Genomic DNA, 19,420 nt, shown 5'->3' on the forward strand with positions numbered 1-19,420 from the left:
GATTGACAAGGAAATGTTTCCACTACATCTCCAAGAACCCAACTACAAAAACAAGACAGGTTAATTTCCAAACCTCTATACTATAAGCAAATGTCATAAACCTCCTTTGGTGGCCATTTAAATGTCTCTAAAATTTAGGATCCTAAGCAATCTCTTTGGTTTATTTTTTCCTTAAAGTATTTTCATCGAGATATAATTGACATATAACATTTTATCCGTTCTAGGTATACAACATACTGATTCGATATATGTATATATTGCGAAGTGACTAACATAATCACTTTAGTTAACATTCATCACCACACATAGGTACAATTTTTTTTCTTGGGAGAGAATTTTTAAGATCTTCTCTCTTAGCAACTTTCAAATATATAATAGACGATTGTTGATTATAGTCACCATGCTGTTTCTTTTTTATGTAGTCTTGTTCCTGAGTCCAACACAAATACTTGCTCTTGCAGTTTAAGCAATTCTATCCTCTGAAGCCATGAGCATTCTGTCATCATTACACCCTCTGAATCCTTGGTCAAAAGCTAGAATGAAATTGTTCATTAAAATGACTTTTTTAGGGCTTCCTTGGTGGCGCAGTGGTTGAGAATCTGCCTGCTAATGCAGGGGACATGAGTTTGAGCCCTGGCCTATGAGGATCCCACATGCCACGGAGCAACTAGGCCCGTGAGCCACAACTACTGAGCCTGCGCGTCTGGAGCCTGTGCTCCGCAACAAGAGAGGCCGCGATAGTGAGAGGCCCACGCATCACAATGAAGAGTGGCCCCCGCTTGTCACACCTAGAGAGAAAGCCCTTGCACAGAAACGAAAAAAAACCCAACACAGCAAAAATAAATTAATTAATTAATAAACTCCTACCCCCAACATCTTCTTTAAAAAAACAAAAACAAAAACACACAAAAAAACCAAAAACAAATGACTTTTTTAAAGCTGACAGATTGAGCTGCCAGTTAACACATGAAATAAATTCTACCTTTCCTACCATTTTTGTATTTTTTCTTCTATTTATAAAGTCCTGGGACCTCAAGAATGGAAGAACACTTATGGATCAACTAAGTCCAGCCATAAACTTGTCAGCTTCATCTTACTTAAACTATATTGTTTTTTTTTTTTTAATTTATTTATTTATTTTTGGTTGTGTTGGGTCTTCGTTTCTGTGCGAGGGCTTCCTCTAGCTGTGGCAAGCAGGGGCCACTCTTCATCGTGGTGCGCGGGCCTCTCACTGTCACCGCCTCTCTTGTTGCGGAGCACAGGCTCCAGACGCGCAGGCTCAGTAGTTGTGACTCACGGGCCCAGTTGCTCCGCGGCATGTGGGATCTTCCCAGACCAGGGCTCGAACCCGTATCCCCTGCATTGGCAGGCAGATTCTCAAGCACTGTGCCACCAGGGAAGCCCTATATTGTATTTTTTTAAGTTTTTTTGGAAAATAAATAACAAATAAAAGTTTATTATCCGAGTTGCAAAGATCTTTGCAAAGGTCTTTGCAAACCTTTATCTCTCCAATTTAAAAAATGTTATTTCTACTAGTAATACTTACATAATTACAACCCTGGACCTCAACATAGAAAACTCTCATCATGGGATAGCGCTTCAAATTAACAGTAGGTCTGTGTTCTTTTAGAAGGTAACTGGGGTGAAAATAGTTACATAATAGTTACATATAATAATGGTTACATAGTTACATAATTGTTACATAGTTACATAGTTCCAGGTTTATCTATCTAATCTGCTTTATACAGCCATGCTCAAGGACACAATTATTCATGGAGTCATTATTAAATAGTACTTCTTGTCCCTGAAAAAAATTGAACTAGAAAACATTGTTAATAGCTGTTCATTCTCATTTGAGTAACTTAGATGCCCTAAACTTTCCCTCTAGTGTCCCTGTACTCTGCCAACGGCTAGCTCTAATCCTAACTACTGCTCTGCTGTGAATCTCTCACATGGTCTCTGGATCTTGAATAGTTTTTACTTCTTTACCCTGGTTTAATTTACTGTTAAGAAAGAATAGAGTCTTTTCCATTATGGGTTATTACAGGATGTTGAATATAGTTCCCTGTGCTCTACAGTAGGACCTTGTTATTTATCCATTCTCTATATACTAGTTTACATCTGCTAATCCCAAACTCCCAATCCATCCCTCCCCTGCCCAAAAAGAATATGAAAAGGAATATATATTAAAAAAGAAACAATAGAGAGCCTACATGTTGCTACTTTGGCATGCCTCCTTTCTTATAGTACCTTATGTGTGCATCATCTGAGTATCCATTTAATGAAAATTCCTTAGTATCAGACAGTGACTGTTATTCTAAGAAACCCTTTTCAGAAGTGCCATTTGAGTACAATGCATAGGAAAATGTTTTTATTTGTTTGTTTCTACTTTTATTCCTCAGGCTTTCCAAGAAAAGCTTTGGTAAAGCATCCCTTGTATTATGCAGTGTTTCCCGAATTAATGCTTTCACAAATACTCATGATACAACCTTGCTGCCAGAGCGTTAAGGGCACCCACGCAATGTGTTCTCAATCGGTGCTTTCCATTCAGAGTGGATGCATTTTTTTTTTTTTTTTTTTTTTTTTTGTGGTACGCGGGCCTCTCACTGTTGTGGCCTCTCCCGTTGCGGAGCACAGGCTCTGGACGCGCAGGCTCAGTGGCCATGGCTCACGGGCCCAGCCACTCTGCAGCATGTGGGATCTTCCCGGACCGGGGCACGAACCTGTGTCCCCTGCATCTGCAGGCGGACTCTCAACCACTGCGCCACCAGGGAAGCCCCAGAGTGGATGCATTTTTATCCCTTTGCATCTTAGTAATTGAAAGTTAAAGATTTGTTTCATTTTCTTGCTCAGCCAACCACACGCTAACCTACTTCTGTCACATAAAGAACTTCACTGTAGCTTTTGATATGACTCTAGGGAAATCTTACTCATGTATTCTGTATTTCTACATCAAAGTAAAATGAGGCTTAACCTTTCGATGCCTGAATGATACTTTTTTCTGAATCTTTTATAACATATCTTGGCCAGTGAAAATTTTGTGAACATATTTGTCATTCATTCGTTCTCCATCCCTTCAGTAACTATCTGGGGGAGAATGCCTAGGTAAAGACCAAATCTTTGGCCTAGGCCCATCATTTCTGTTGGATTTTATATTTACAGGGAAAATGCTCATGGTCTGAAGAAACCTAATGAGGTCACACAAACCTCAGTAGGAAATGTACAACATACACTGTCACAGTGGTGCTCAGCAGTGTAGAAGCAGGAACAGGAAAAGCAGAGGACACGCTGGCTTCTAGCATAGCTGTGCGTATCTAAGGAAGAAGAGTTTAAAGCCTAAAGGATGAAATGTGTGTTACAGAGACGGTGAAGAGGTATGCCTTAGGGCTACATCTTGGTGTATGGGACAAGAATTGTGGAAGCTGTCCTGAGATAGAAAACCACGATTTCAAAAATTAAGATTTCTGGTGAGAATGCAGACAGAATTCTTGGGTTTCACATGCGTTGACACCTAGACCTAACCACAAAGGTTTTGGATTTGAGTTTTAACTATTCTCTGTAGAGAACATGAGTTTCTGCAGAGAAGTTACTGTGACTTGTGCCCTCAGGAAGCTGTGAAGAGCTTTGCCTAAAGGAATCCATGCTTTGCCTCCGTCCATCAGCTGGGTATCAGGAGGAGGGTTCCAATCAGGGAAAGGCTTTCAGGGGTGGGATTAGCACAGGGCCATGTTGGAAAGTGGATGGCTTCCTAGTTCGCTGCAGATGCTGCCTCTAAAAGATGCTGGAAGGATAGGTCTTCCCAGTCTGACTTCATTCTCTTTGAATCAGTTCCTTCGGAATCTAATAGACTCACACTTATAGGCTAGAATAGAAACATAAAACCTAAAGCCAACTAAACACAACATTTGAATGTTATAAAATAACATGTCTGGTCTCTATTGGTTTATGTCATAAGGATTTGGAATCACTAAAATTGTCACACAGGAGGCCATCCTTCTGATTTTGCTGTTCGACGGTATTAGAAGGATGTTGCCATAAGTTTGTGTGAATATGAAATACGGTCCCATTTTAACTGTCTCTATGACAATAATTGTTTATCTCTATGGCAATAGCAGTTTGCCTCTACAACAATAACCAGTGAAGAGAAAAGAAGTACTAATTCCCTTTTAACATTTTTTTCATTTTTTTCTTTTTATGGTTTCGCCTTTTCAAATGTCTTATTTTATTTAGTTAGATCAAGAATTCTGTGCTAAATTGTTCTTCTTCTCCATTGTTTCCTTCACTGAATTCCAAAAAAAAAAAAAAAAAAAAAAGAGGTTCTCATCTGAATTGGGCAGAAAACTCTGACCCCCAGATTAAAGTTAAAGACTGATGCTTTTTAACACAGTGGTAGCAGGGATGCTGTTCTGTATCCAAGAAAGCACACTGGCTTTCGAGCCCGACTGGCTGCAAACCTTGGCTATATCACAACTAACTGGCCTTCTGCAGGTTATTTCGTCTCTAAATCCCTCAGTGTGCTCCTTTCTAAAGTAGAGGTAGTGATATCTTTCCTGAAGAGTTATTATAAAGATTAAAGATATACACATCATCTGGCATGTAATAGGCCCTCAGTAATTGGTAGTGGACCAATGTAGGGCCAAATATGGGCTCTGCTACTGATAGGGTATGTGACTTTGGTCAGGTCACTCCATCCCCATATGTACAGTCTGCTCCTCCAGAGAGCTTGCAAAGTTGCTACCTAAACTTAAGACCCTAAGCGTTTGGTTGTTGTTGTTATTTTTAATCTCAATAGTACACTTATTGTTTATTTAACAAAGCAGCCAGGATCCCAGACTTCTAGGTAGTTACTGTAACTAAATGGGAAACCACTGGTGCCATGCCTGTCTGTTTGGAAATAGTTTGTTATGCAGTTGTCTTCTGTAGTGTAATGACACAAATGGCCCAAAAACATTTCATTGGTACTTGCACTTTGCTATCTTAAGAAGCTCCTCTCTTCCATGTATTTATTTGTCATTAGTCAAATCCTAGCTCTCCTGAATGATTTATACAGAAGAAGTTTTTCGGCTTTAATTTTATAATTTCTGCCCCTTAACACGTAATCCATCACCTGCAAAATTGTATCAACTGTCTCTATAGGTGCATTAAATAATTCTCTAGTGCTAAATCTTCCTGAATTCATAAATGAATTAGTTCTCTTTTGTCCTTAAATAATATCTTTTGCACAGTCCAGAATATTTTTCTATTGCTCATGTTCTGAAGAAACCTAATGAGGTCTGTTTGTTGCCCACATAAATTTTTCATGTGAAGAACTTTAACTTTAGAAATGTAACTAATGACTTATGTAGTTAGTTAATGTGTTTTCTTTAATTTTATCTTCTGTTTTGGTTGGTGGCATATGAATATGAGAAAGCAGGTGTGAATGAGTGTGCCCTTGTGTATATGTCCTAAAATATTTATCAACCGAAATGCAGTTCTTTTAGATACCATTAAAATTCATACTATGGGCTTAGGAGACAAGTCGTGTTTTTTCCTTTAAAGTTACATCAAAGAATGAAGATACTTTTTAATAAAAGTTAAACTGAATTGAAAACCCAATAATAACAGGCTGTAAAGGTCACATAACCTTATATACTGGACAGTAATTTTATTCAAGTTGCAGCTGATAACTACAAAATAAGATGTTATAGTCGTAGGGAATGAACAATTCATACAGGAATGATTTACATTGGATACAAGTTCATATATCCAAATATATATTCTGATATCAAATAAAGCTTGATACGCTGAAATTATTAAAAGGGTCTAAAGTGCAATAGGAATACAGGGGGATATAATTGGGACGAAGATACTGAAACGTTTCCTTTGCCACTACAGAACGTTTTAATGGTCAACTTCAATGTCCATTTGGGCTACTTTATTACTTTTTGAAGTATGAACCTTCCTCCTTTTAAAGAATCTTGTCTTCATTATTTGAGAGCCTTGATTACCCTCTTCTTTTTTCTAGGCAGTCTCCTTTTGCTTTCCCCAAACTCATTGCCTGATTAATTCTCTTTTAACTTTCCCTAACTCCTTCAATTTTTTCTTTGCCTTCTCTAAAATGTAATAATGTTTTTACTAAAGAGAATAACCTCTATCATCTTTAAAATGTATTCCAAGAATCCATAATATTTCAAAAAGTATCCTAGTAGATTAGAAATATGTAATGTTTACTTCTAAAATATCAATTTCTTAACAGCAAAGTAAGTATATTATTGAGCAGTACAATTTAGACTACATATGCAAAGCAAAATTGTAATTGGTTTGTGTGCCCTTTTTAATGACATATAACTTATTGTAGTGAAATAGAACAGTCAGTCTTAGAGTGTGTGCTTTTATGTGTTTGTGCATGCATGTGTGTAGTGAGGAAGAGTAATTGTTATTTGGGGATTATTTTGGGTTGTTTGGTTTTATGATCCAAAGACCAAAACTGTTTTCTGAGCTTGAGGGGAAAGAAATGATGCTCACAAATATAGAGCTCCTGTATTCATTTTCCTCTCAACAGTCATTCTTTTTGTTGTTGTTGGTTAGCTATCTTATATAGAGTAGTGTGTGTGTGTTCATCCCAAGCTCATGATTTATCTCTCCCCCGCTCCATGTTTCCACTTTGGTAACCATAAGTTTCTGTTTTGTTAATAAGTTCATTTGTATCGTTGTTTAGGTTCCATGTATGAGTGACATTCTATGATATTTGTCTGTCCGACTTACTTCACCTAATATGAGCATCTCTAGGTCAATCCATATTGCTGCAAATGGCACTGTTTCATTCTTTTTTATGGCTGAGTAGTATTCCATTGTATATATGTACCACATCTTCTTTATCCATTCCTCTGTCGATGGATATTTAGATTGCTTCCATGTCTTGGTGGACTCTTGGGGGGCCATCAAGGAGGAGTTAAGGAGCCAAGTTTGAGTTATGTTTTGGAAGAGAAACAGTGACCACAGTGATGAATGAGCTTCTGGCAGGTGAATGTGGAGGATAACTTACTGTTTAGTGTCCTGAGAAAAGAGTAGGTGGAGGTACCCTGTTAGAGATGGAAAAGGCTGCTAAGGGAAAGAATATTTTGATAAAGAGTGGGTGGAAATCAAGAGTTAAGCTCCAGAGATGCTACACTGGAGATGCCTGGAGACATACCATTGAAGAGTTGAAGTAGGCAGGTTTGGAGTTCAGAAGAAGAGTTCTTATACTCATTCAGCCCATACTGAAGATATTTGTGTGAAACAGGTGTCTCACCAGGTTGTAATTTCTTTCTATGTAAGGACTTTTTTCTTTTTAAATTTTGGATCTTCAACAGTGTTTTATACAAGGCGGAGAATGGTTGAGGGGAAGGATAAAAGGAAATTGGCATATATCATGTCCTACTGTGTATAAGAAATGAGCTGTCTTTGGCTTAATCCTCATGAAAGGCTATTGACTTTTTACAGATGGTCAAAGTAAAACACAAATAAATGACTTGCCAAAGATCACAAAGTAATTGGAAAACCAAGTGTCTTTGTCTTCAGGGCCCAAAGATATCACATTAAACCCCAGTGCTTGCTAGTGAGCCTTTAGAAAACCTCATTCATTACAAAAAGTTACAAGGAGCTGTGTCAAACCTACTAGATGTTAGGACCCTAGTACATATCAGTAAATAGGTAAAATTCCTTTCCTTTCGGAGCTTGTAGTCCAGTGTGTGAGGCTGATAATAACTCAACATAAAGCTGGATAATATTTACCTATGAATATAGAGCCATAAAGAAAACAAACAGGTGATATAATAGAGAGGAATGAGGGAGCTGAACTTCTTTAGATTGGGTGGTTCAGAGAGACCAAGCTAAGGAAAACACAGTTTAGCAGACACTTGAGGATAAGAGTAGAAAAGAATATTCTAGTTGGAGAGGAAGAGCCTTGTGGTGGAGAGGAAAGACCAGGGGCAGCGAGCAGGACAGCGGTTTGGCCGTGATCCACAGACAAGCAGGTGCCAGCCATGCGGAGCCTGGGAGGCCCTCGTGTGGATCTGGATTTTACTCTAAAAGCACTGATGGGCCACTGAATTCTTTCAAGTGAGAGAACAACATGGTGTGATTTGCATTTTTAAAAGTTAACTCTGGTTTCTGAGAGGAGGACTTGAAGGAACAAGGGTGGACTCAAGGAAGCCAGTCAGGCGGCCCTCGAATTAGCTCAGGTGAGAGATACTGGAGGCTTCCAGAGGGATCTGGAAAGGAGACAGAGGGAAGAAGCATGGTGTTGATAGATGGTTGTAGGAGATGCAGGAAAACCAGGACAACCCTTGCGTTTTTGGTTCAAACATCTTGAGTACCTGGTGGTACCTTCTAGGAAGATGGAGGAGAAGTGCTTTGGTGGTGGGAAATCAAGAGTTTTGCCCCCCAAAATGTTTGTTGAACTAGAGAACCACAATACTGGTCACCTCAGATAATTGTTCTTCTATGATTCAATACACGTGTTCTTGCATGACCATTCAGTTATGAATTGTCTGGGGCGGCTTCCAGGTCCTCCTAGCAGACTCGGTGGCCCTTGAAGCTGAAAATATTTATTTTTTGGCCCTTTATAGGAAGTTTACCAACTCTGCCGTAGAGCATGGCCAGAACCTAAGTTTAGAGTATGGTTTTCCTTTTTCTAAACCAGTGGCCCTTTTCCATAATCTTTATAAAGCCTTTGACTTCTTGTAAAGCCACGTTGGCATTATTAAGATACATCTTTCTGTTTCACAGTTAGTTTACTATTGTGGTTTATCTTTTTCTCTCTCCATTTATTTTTGGTGTCTTTCCCTGATTATTTCTCTTTACCCTCTAAAACTTAATCTCTCCTAAACTACACTTCTCAGCCTCTTTTCTTTCATCTTCTTGATGTCGGCACATCTCACCATGTCTCTTCTGCAGGTGTCTGCACAGAGGCCAGCCGACCAAAGAAGCTTCCACTATTTAGTAAAGGTCCCCGACCCAACTCATCATTCTCTAGTAGATCAGTTACTGTTACTGACATTAGATCTAGTTCTGTTTGTTCGTCCCCTGTCTCTCCCCAGGTACCATGCTGGTCCCACAAGGGCAGGGACTTTAACTGTTTTGTTCACTGGTGTATTTCCAGTGCCCAGAACTGCACTTGGCATGTGATAGGTACTCAGTTGATATTTGTTGAATGAATGAATCTGTCCATTGTATTCTCTCTTTGGGGGGGAACTTATCATGTCCACATTATCAACTATTACTTCTTTTTTTAAAAATTTATTTTATTCACATATAATTGATTTACAATGTTGTGTTAATTTCTGCTGTACCAACACGTGACTCAGTATATGTATACAACTTTTTCCATATTTTTTCCATTGTGGTTTATCCCAGGATACTGAATATAGTTCTCTGTGCTCTACAGTAGGACCTCGTTGTTTACATTACTTCTAATTAGAAGACAACCAGTTTACATCTCTAAGTTCTAAATTTGATCATGCTCCAGATCTCAGATCACTTAGCCTAAAGTGTCACCTCCAGCCCTTTGTTTGACTGCTTCTCTACCTAAACTTTCATGCTCTATTAAAAATGTTACTCTTTTTCTAGGGCACAGTAATTCCCTCACCTCATACCCCAGACACTGCTATTCTGTTACTTCTGGAACATCACAGCCCTTTTCCAGGCTCTGGGTCTGCACAGGCTCTTTCTTCTTCCCCTAACTTATACTCAGCTGTCAAACCACAGCCCCCATTCTCCCTCTTCAGAGAGGCCTTTCTTGGCCGACTGACCACACGCCATCTCATCAGTTATTTCTTTCATGCCACCTGTCACAACCTTGAATCATCTGAATTGTTTCTTCACTAACGTACTGTGTGCATTCCCCCACTAGACTGCGAGCTTGTTAAGGGCAAAGACTTTGTGTCTCTTGCTCACTTGCTAGGTCCTCAGTGGTAAGACCCTGCTTGCAACACTCTCAGGGCTCGCTCAGTAGAAGTTTGCTGGATGAATGAATTTCCAGACAGAACTCTTGAGTCTACAATGATCGTTCTCCTGTCAAGTCGTAGCACTTGGCATTGCTAGTACTCTTCTGGGGATGGATGATTACTGTCTCGGGAAGCCCTGGGATTGTTGACCTTGGTTGTCGTTTCCTGACTGTATGGGTGCTTGTCTTCTTGCAGGTTCCTGCCTCACTCCCCTGGTAAGGTTTGAATACCCATAGATATCAAAACCATACATCACACACACACACACAATGCTGCATACACAAACTCTCTCATTTGTTTTTACTTGGTTTATTATCATCTAAAGGTCCTTCCTCTAGGAAGGAAGGACAGGAATACTGTTCTTCATTTCACTGGTTGGGAGAAGAGGGAGAATTTACTTCCTAAAGCATTTTCTTTATTGATTTGGTTTTACCATTCAGGTATACATGCAAAATTGATTTGCATATCACATTTTGTTTTGTATTTATGTGAGGAATGAAATCATGAACCACTTGTGTAGAGAAGATGAAAATTTATAAGTGACATACCCTTTTTAAAACTTGAAAGAAAATTGGTATAATCAGGTTAAATTTCCCGCATTAAATTTTACATAGCGTAGAAAGAAAAAGGCTTTCAGAAAGAACATGCAATAGTTAACAGAAAAAGTGCAGAAAATAAGATATTTTAGAAAATATTTCTCTTTAAGGAAAGATTGTAATATTTAAAAATAGATTCTCCGATATATGTCTGCAACAGGGGTAGGCAAACCTTTTCTGTAAAGGGCCAGATAGTAAACATTTCAGGCTTTGTGGACCGTACAGTCTCTGCTGTAACTGTTAAACTCTGCTCTTGTTGCCTAAAAGCAGCCCTAGGCTTCATGTGAATGAATTGTGTGTCTGTTCCAATAAAGCTTTATTTGTAGACACTGAGATTTGAATTTTATTTAATTTTCACATGCCAAGAAATACAATTCTTCTTTTGATGTTTTTCAACCACTTAAAAATGTGAAAACCACTTTTAGCTTGCAGACCATCCACAAACAGCTGGTAGAACAGATCTGGACCGTAGGTTGTAGCTTGCCAGTCCCTGGTTGAGAGAGTTCAGCTTGAACAAGGGTGGTGTGTCTGCCTGGGGATGTACCATGTAATCATGTAAACATGTGTGTCAGCAGGATTACATGTTGGAGAATAGGAGTGACCTGAGAAGAAGCTGAGGAAATCCTCCATAGAGAGCACTGAAGTCTGGCAAAAAGGCCAGGAGCAGAAATAAGAAACAGGCCTTGTGCTGCAGAGGCTCCCAGGCTTCGAAACCGGCTAATGGATAATAAACAGAATCTGAAGCTGATAATTCACAGGTTTTTCTATTTTGATGCCAGAAAGGAACACACAAAATGATGAAATATTTAAAGTTTCACTATGTATAATATGTCATTGGAAACTAGCAAGTTGAAAAAAATCTTTGACTTGCCACATAGTTACTTTCTTGACTGTCCATCAAGTTTGTCTACTTTTAAATATCAGGGGAGCCTGCTTTTTCTCTTAAAACAAATCTGTGAACTCCTAATGGGAAGAACGTTTCTCAACTAAATCTCTGTGTGCTGCTCTGGGTTGTGGGGATGCTACACCCTGTAGGTGGGATGGTGGCGGCTGAACTGATGGATGCTCTCAGCTCTCAGCACCCTGGTCCTTGCAGACGCACTTCCCACCTCCTCTGTTTCCTGGGAAGTGGTGGCTACAGGCTGCTCTCAGGGAGCCTGTTCTTTCCCCACAACCCTCAACACTCTAATCCCAGCCTTTGGGAAGGAGACAGAGTAAATGGGGGAAATAGAGCGGGGAGGAGAGAAACTAAAAATCTCTTTGAATGTCTGAGTGTTTCCTGGAAACGATGTTGGAGATCATGATGGACCAATTAACGTGTGTGTATATATAATATCTGCATTCCCTTTTGATAACCATTGCTCTTCAGGGGTGCCTAGTTTTGATTTTCTGTTGGGCAAGTAAGATAGTTTTATTTCCTCTAACTGAGTCACTATGTCGGTCTTTTATATTTAGTGCAAAAATATTACAGTAAGGCAAAGTAAATTTGCTGTTTATGTGTTAGGTATAATCAAACTGCATCACACAGTACAAAATCCTATACTTCTGAGTAGGCAACTGAGATTTGAATCACAATGCCACCACTTAAGTGTCCTCTTCCTCATTTAAGAAAGGAAGGATACTGACAACACCAATACCCCCTGGGCTTGTTTTAAATATTAAATAAGGTATCGTGTTTAAGGCATCTGGCCAAGTGCTGTGCTAGAAACAGGGCCTGGCACAGAGGAACCACATGATAAATACGTGCTGAATCAGTTAAGGAATCAGGTAATGACAGTGCCAAGGCCATGGCAAGTGTGCAATAAAATCAGCTGTGCTCCCTTCCCTCCCAAACGCCCTCAGGAGTTTACAAGCCACTCAGCATTGCCATAGGAAAATAATGGCTTCTTAAGCTGCTAAGTGCCAGGGGGGTCACACTACATAGAGGCTCTGCTCAGCCCCCATGTGCTTGATATGGGTTCAAGAGCAGGACTGAGTTCCTTATTTTTTTTTCTTAATTATTTTATTGAGGTAGAGTTGATTTACAATGTTGTGTTAATTTCTGCTGTACAGCAAGGTGTTTCCGTTATACACAGACATACGTTCTTTTTCATATTCTTTTCTAGTATGGTTGAGTCGCTTTCTAACACACTGATGCAATGCATCATCTCCTCCCTCCCAAGTTTTACTTACAGGATTTTGAAACTGTGCAGGTGACCATCTAGTAATATCGAGTGATGTTTTCCATAAGCAATTCCATTTTGATAACTGGCCAATTTTCTAATATTGGTGAGTCAGGACCCCGTTTGTATGTTGTGCCCTCTGAATCGACGTGAAAAATGATGCAAACTTTAAATATATGGGAAACATCAATAGAAGGGAGCAATGAGAAGGACTGCTTTTAGGGCATCCCGTAAACAGCTTCTTCTTTATCCGCCCCCGACAATGAAGGGTCTATGAGTATTAGGTGTCCTCCCTTGGGAGTTCCCTCCACTCATTATAGAATGTGAGTCACTGCATTAAGCACTTAGGTCAGTGCTTAAAAGTAGTGCTTTTGAAGTTCACTGTGCAGTCTGTGGCCATGGCTGCAACGGAAGTATGGAATTTGTCATTCACGATGCAGCCAATAGATTTTTAACCTGACTGACCTTGTGTAGCCAAATAACCAGAGAAGGCCCCTCTTACCTCTGGCAGAAGCTATCAGAAAAAAAGGAAGGGAGGGAGGGGGGAGAGAGGGAGGGAAGGGATAAGTAAAAAGGAAGGCTTATTCACTCCCTAGTGGTGCATTAAAGTACTAAAGGATGATCTCTATTTATTTTAAGTGCAATTCCTGCCTTTGATCATCTGAATATAGTCAACATTAAGTTTTGACTATGTAATCCCATGCCTAAGGTCTCTGAAGGACAAACAAAACAGAATGTTTGTTGTAAAAGTCAAATACTTTATCATACTATGGACATACAATGAGGTAGTTCCCAAGTTCCCTTGGAAGTGATTATGAGAAAACCTACTGGAATAGCCAACACTTCCATAGGACCACCCATGCTCCAGGTCCTAGTTAGGCACCCAACTCCCACATCTTGGCATATAGTTACTTATTTCATCCTCCAGCATCCTAGTGAGGTAGATAATATTATTATTCCCATGGTACAGAAGAGGAAATTGAGGCACAGAGAGGTTAGGCAATTTGCCCAGTGTCACACAACGTATAAAATGAACTTGGAATTTATCTTCTAAAATGAGACTTTTGAGAGTGATAGGGGATGTTAATCATAATTGTACAAAATATCAGAGGTGAACTGGCACCGGCCCTAAAAAACTAGGACATCATAGTTAGCCTAAACTACCAAGGATTTGAATCCAGGGCCCAGATCCAGAGTCCACACTTACCCCACTCTTGTAAACTGCCACCTACCTCTGCTGGCACTCATTTGCCCATTCTGCTGTTTCCTACACCATTTTACCATACACTTTCACTCTCTAGCATTTTCCTTCCAGATGCCTTATTTTTTCTCATTATGTCTTTTTTTTCTTTTTTTTTTGCGGTATACGGGCCTCTCACTGCTGTGGCCTCTCCTGCTGTGGAGCACAGGCTCTGGACGCACAGGCTCAGCGGCCATGGCCCACGGGCCCAGCCACTCCACGGCATGTGGGATCTTCCCGGACCGGGGCACGAACCCGTGTCCCCTGCATTAGCAGGCAGACTCCCAACCACTGCACCACCAGGGAAGCCCATCATTATGTCCTTTTTTAATTGAAGTATTGTTCATTTCAATGTTGTGTTAGTTTCAGGTGTACAGCAAAGTGATTCAGTGATATATATACTTATATATTCTTTTTCAGATTCTTTTCCCTTATGGGTTATGACACAATATTGAGTAGAGTTCCCTGTGGTCCTTGTTGATTATCTATTTTTTTTATATATAGCAGTGTGTATATGTTAATCCCAAAGTCTTAATTTATCCCTTATTTTCTTGTTCATGATGCAACTGATTCAACTGTAGTGGGCCATTCATATTACAAGGATGAAAAGGACAAGAGTCCCCATCGTCCAGGACCTCAATTAATAGGGACAAAGGGCTAAAACCTCATGATTTTCCTCAGGAACAGGTTAGAAGCACCACCTGCTTTGATGAACCAAAGGAGAGCTCAGTGGTTACCAAAAACAAAAACAAAAGAACAGCTCATGTGCTTTTAGACCCATTTGCAAAAATTTGCTTATGCTTTCTGATGAGCAAAAATCTATACCGAACCTCAATCCTTTGAGAGCTTGGCCAATAACAAATATGATGCTGTCAGAGGATTTTATGCTGCATATCCAAATGCAAAATGACAGCATTAAAAATGCAAACTGAAAGTCAGCTGGGTTTGTTCCAAGGTTTATCCATGATGAGTCACCTATTTTATTGCATAAGAAATCAAATCTAGAGTTGTAATTAAAACATGATGCAGTGAATTTCGGGTAGTTCTTGAAGCATTCAAGATGTGCCTATTTGTTCAGGGACATTGTGTTCTTTGAGGTTTTTTTTAACTACTTTAATCTTCTGTAAGAAAGACATTTTCTCAATTTTTGAGGAAAGACGCTCTATCATCTAAATACCCACGATTGGTTTTAATGCAGCAATTGTTACAGAAGCAAAGTATGTACATTGTGCCCTCATGCTTTGTATTGATGTCCTTTTGCAGCACTAGACACGTATGTACTCTAGACATACTTTAAGGCATTCTTTTTTTTATTGAAGTATAGTTGATTTATAATGTTGTATCTTTTTCAGATTCTTTTCCTTATAGGTTATTACAATATATTGAGTTTAGTTCCCTGTGCTATATAGTAGGTCCTTGTTAGTTACTATTTTATATGTAGTATTGTGTATATGTTAATCCCAACTTCCTAGTTTATCCCTCCCCCACCCCTTCCTCTATGGTAACCATCAGTTTGTTTTCTATGTCTGTGAATCTATTTCTGTCTTGTAAATAAGTTCATTTGTATCACTTTTTAGATTCTGCATATAAAATGATATCATAAGCTATTTTTCTTTCTCTGTCTGACTTACTTCACTTAGTATGATAATCTCTAGATCCATCCATGTTGCTGCAAATGACATTATTTCATTCCTTTTTATGGCTGAGTAATATTCCATTGTATATATGTACCACATCTTCTTTATCCATTCATATGTTGATGGACATTTAGGTTGCTTCCATGTCTTGGCTATTGTGAATAGTGCTGCTATGAGCATTGGGGTGCATGTATATCTTTTGGAATTATGGTTTTCTCTGGATATATGTAAGGTATTCATTTTTAATCTTACCTCTTTTGAGCTCCCTAGTTCCCTAAAGACTAACTGCAACTAAATTTTTACCTGAGGGTTTTGGAGAACTTCAGTGAAGAAGGGAAGGAATTGAGGATTGGATTGGTCCAAGTGTTTGGTACAGGGACTGAAAGAAGGAGAAAATGAAAGTCATCTTTAAATCATTTTTGCTGTGTGGAAATAGTTTTTCAAGTTAATTAATCACTGCAGGGTCATGAAGCACCACAGTGTCACCTTAGGCATCTTCCTAAGTAGGTTTAAGGTAAAGATGTACAATTTTAAACACTAAATATTTTAAAGAGCATGTATACTGATAATTTGAAGGCTAGATTTGAAGCTTATCAGTCTGTGAAGTCATATCCCTTTTCATAATGTATTTATTGAAAATACCATCTTACTTTATGGACTACATATCTACTAAAATTAATGAATACATGTTTGTTTTTATATCCTTCTGATGCTCAATACTATGCAACTTAAAGGACTTCTTGCAGAAGTTAGTGATCCTAATTGATTTTTATATTCTTTTAGTCTAGACTCAAAAGTCGATCTAATCTATATAGTCATCATTTAATACCCAATGTACCTCCAACTGAAGAATGAATGCATTTCATAATGTGAAATACATGCATGTATAATTATCTCATTTTTATATTTTTAAGAATAAGGTATTAGACCAGCATTTATTCAGGATAAAGTGATATATAATTGGTACAGAATAAGCTTCCTCCGTATGTTATTTATTTCTTTTGTTTGTTTATTTATTTTTGTTTTCTATCCAATGTATATAGAAACAGCAGAATTATTAGACCTCAAGATCCAACAGTTTATCTCTTGTTTGTTTTCCTTTATAGTAGAAACCAGAAATCAGAAAAACCTTCATTTCTTTTCATCAGTTTTTAGAGCAGAGAGGTGAAATAAATTTCCTCTAAACACCAAGACAACCAAAGTTAGAGTCAAGGAATTTGGAAGTAGATGAACTTAGTTTTGCATATTGGATAAAGCTTGTAGGGCCCTTAAGAAAAAGCATGCTACTAATGTGCTGATCTGTCCATCTGTACACACTGAAGGCTTTGGACCCTTTAGGACACATGAACTGGGTTATTTCTGGACAACAAAGACTACATTGTTCGAATTATTAAAGAAACTAAAATAATTAGAGATGTTGTCCAAAAACAGCCTTTCACATCCATAATAATTTATGAGTTACCCAGCACCCTCTTTCCTTCAACGTTTAATTACAAAATCCTTTTTTAAGCTTATTATGTCAAATTACAGGCCAAATGAAATTCTATCCTATGCTGAAAATGGATGTGTATAATTGCCTGAAAGAGCTTTAATAAAGTATAGTAATACATAACCAGTTTAATTTGCAACTGAGCCAGTGGTACAGTAATAGATTTATACAACTAATATTATTAAATTCTTAATTTTCATTCTCTCTTGTTTTAATTACAAGTTTATTTTGAATGAAATCCACTTATGAGGAGTCTAATGGTTTCTTACTTCACCTCTCTTATTGGGATAGCTTTTAGAGTTTCCTCATCATATTTCCATTTAAATCTTCCAGGGAACACCTGATACTTTAATGTGGAACAAGTATGGACCTATGTAAAAGCTCAACAGATTACATTCCTTAATTGAAACTGTGTGCACTCAATAAGTGCTTGAGTGTTTACTATCATAGTTTTGTTATATGTAGTTATATATAGATGTATATGTGTGTGTATATATATAATATATATATATAATAAAAATATATTCAGGCATTACCAAACATATTATTCATTAATTTTCTCAATATATGTTAAAATACTTACTGTGAGTAAAGACAGAATTCTCCATTCACATATATACATTTATTATTTTCAATTGTGGGTGTGCATTTTAAGAATCGTTTGTTATTACTGTCCTATTCGTTAAACGCTCCTGCATATTATATTGGCTCTGTGGTTATGGTGTTTTTAGTGCTTCATTATCTGAATCCTGACAGTTCTGTCTCCCAGAGCAATGTGTTTGATTTTCATCTCTTCACGGTACCCCATCTCATCCAGGAAATATTTGTTCCAAAGACAGTGTTCAGAGGTAGGTGCAGAAAACTTGCTCTGAGGACAAAGTTCAGATTTAAATGAAAATGTCAGTCTGTGAATCAGGTGTGTTAATCAAAATATTTAACAAAAATACAGTAGGGGATTCTAACAATGGGAATGGAGGCCAACCATGAACAACCAGGTTGGCCGCAGCTGTCAGTGCTCATGAGATTGTCCACCCAGCCACTGACCGTCACTGTATGATCCCTGCTGAAAGCGACAGAAACCAAATTAATAAGGAAAAGTCAGCAGCCCTAATGAATATCCTCTAATTTTAAGGAATCAGCACGTTTTATAGCTCTGATAAATATAATTAGGACTAGAAATTTTATTTTTAATATACTGCAAGGTTTAATTTGATCAATTTTGATAACGCTGAAAGATTTTAGTTGACATCATTACTTCTTTTTTCACAGTGGCTAGCATTCAGAAGCTTCCTGCGGCCTCTGTTCTAACAGACATCAACTTCCCAATGAAAGGACGGAAGGGCATGGTTGACTGGGCAAGAAACTCAGAAGACAGGGTGGTCATTCCAAAGAGCATCTTTACCCCCGTATCATCAAAAGGTAAATATGTGAAATAATTTAAGCCTCGAACAAAAAATTTATAAGTTCAATTTAATAATACACTTGGCATAAGTTCCCATGTATTAAGCAATTTAGGAAACAGTCTGCAATCACGACTCTAAACTTATTTTGTAACTATAGAAAACCTAATTTGGGCTTTAAATCTGAATTTACTTGAGGAAAGGCTCTATTAAAATGAAAAAAGATAATACAAGTGCAAATTATAGACCTGAGCTTGTCAGGGTCAAATTTCAGTGTTGACAGTCTCATCCCAGTGTAAAGCACTTGGCCTAAGATTTTAAGTTTAGGTATTGAAATGTGTTGTATTTTCCATTCCATGCAAAATAATTGTTTCTGCCTCACTTCTGAAAAAAAGAGTTGGTATCTAAAAACAAATCTAACAAAAAATTAAGTTTTAAGAACATCTTCAGTAGCCTCTAAAATTTAATGGCCCTTTTCAAGAGTGACATTGTGGTCTTAATTCTTACGTTGGAAATTTTGACATTTTAACTGAGAGCTCCAAAAGAGAATTGGCTCTCCCCCATATCATTGGGAATTTTAACTCCTTAGCTGTAACTACAGCCGCTTCTTGTCTCAGCCTGCAGGAAAGTTACTTCATGACACAAAACCACTGAAAATACATCTTCTGGAGCTACAATTAATGCATGCAGTGTGTGGGCTCACTTGCCCGGTACAGTTAAGAAGGCATTACTTATACCTGGCTTTGCATTGGCAGATACTGGAATCCCCTTGTAATTAGGAGATTAAAGTTTTATAAGACACAATATTTTTCTTGCTGTTTTGCTAATATTTTAAAACTTTATTCTTTCTAGAATTAGATGAGTCATCGGTCTTTGTTCTTGGAGCAGTCCTGTACAAAAACTTAGATCTAATTTTGCCCACTCTGAGGTA

At 38.2% G+C, this 19,420-nt stretch overlaps 1 protein-coding gene across 1 annotated transcript in view; it reads left to right on the top strand.

Moving 5' to 3' along the window:
• The window catches only part of ADGRB3 (adhesion G protein-coupled receptor B3), an 802,351-nt gene that overhangs the window by 416,837 nt on the left and 366,094 nt on the right, over window positions 1-19,420 (top strand). Inside the window, exons 14-15 of the mRNA XM_079939099.1 lie at window positions 18,359-18,508; window positions 19,342-19,417. Coding sequence (XP_079795225.1) covers window positions 18,359-18,508; window positions 19,342-19,417 — 226 coding nt within the window. The remainder of the gene's footprint in view (window positions 1-18,358; window positions 18,509-19,341; window positions 19,418-19,420) is intronic.

This window comes from Stenella coeruleoalba (assembly GCF_951394435.1).
Source record: "Stenella coeruleoalba genome assembly, chromosome: 12".
Classification (NCBI taxonomy): domain Eukaryota; kingdom Metazoa; phylum Chordata; class Mammalia; order Artiodactyla; family Delphinidae; genus Stenella; species Stenella coeruleoalba.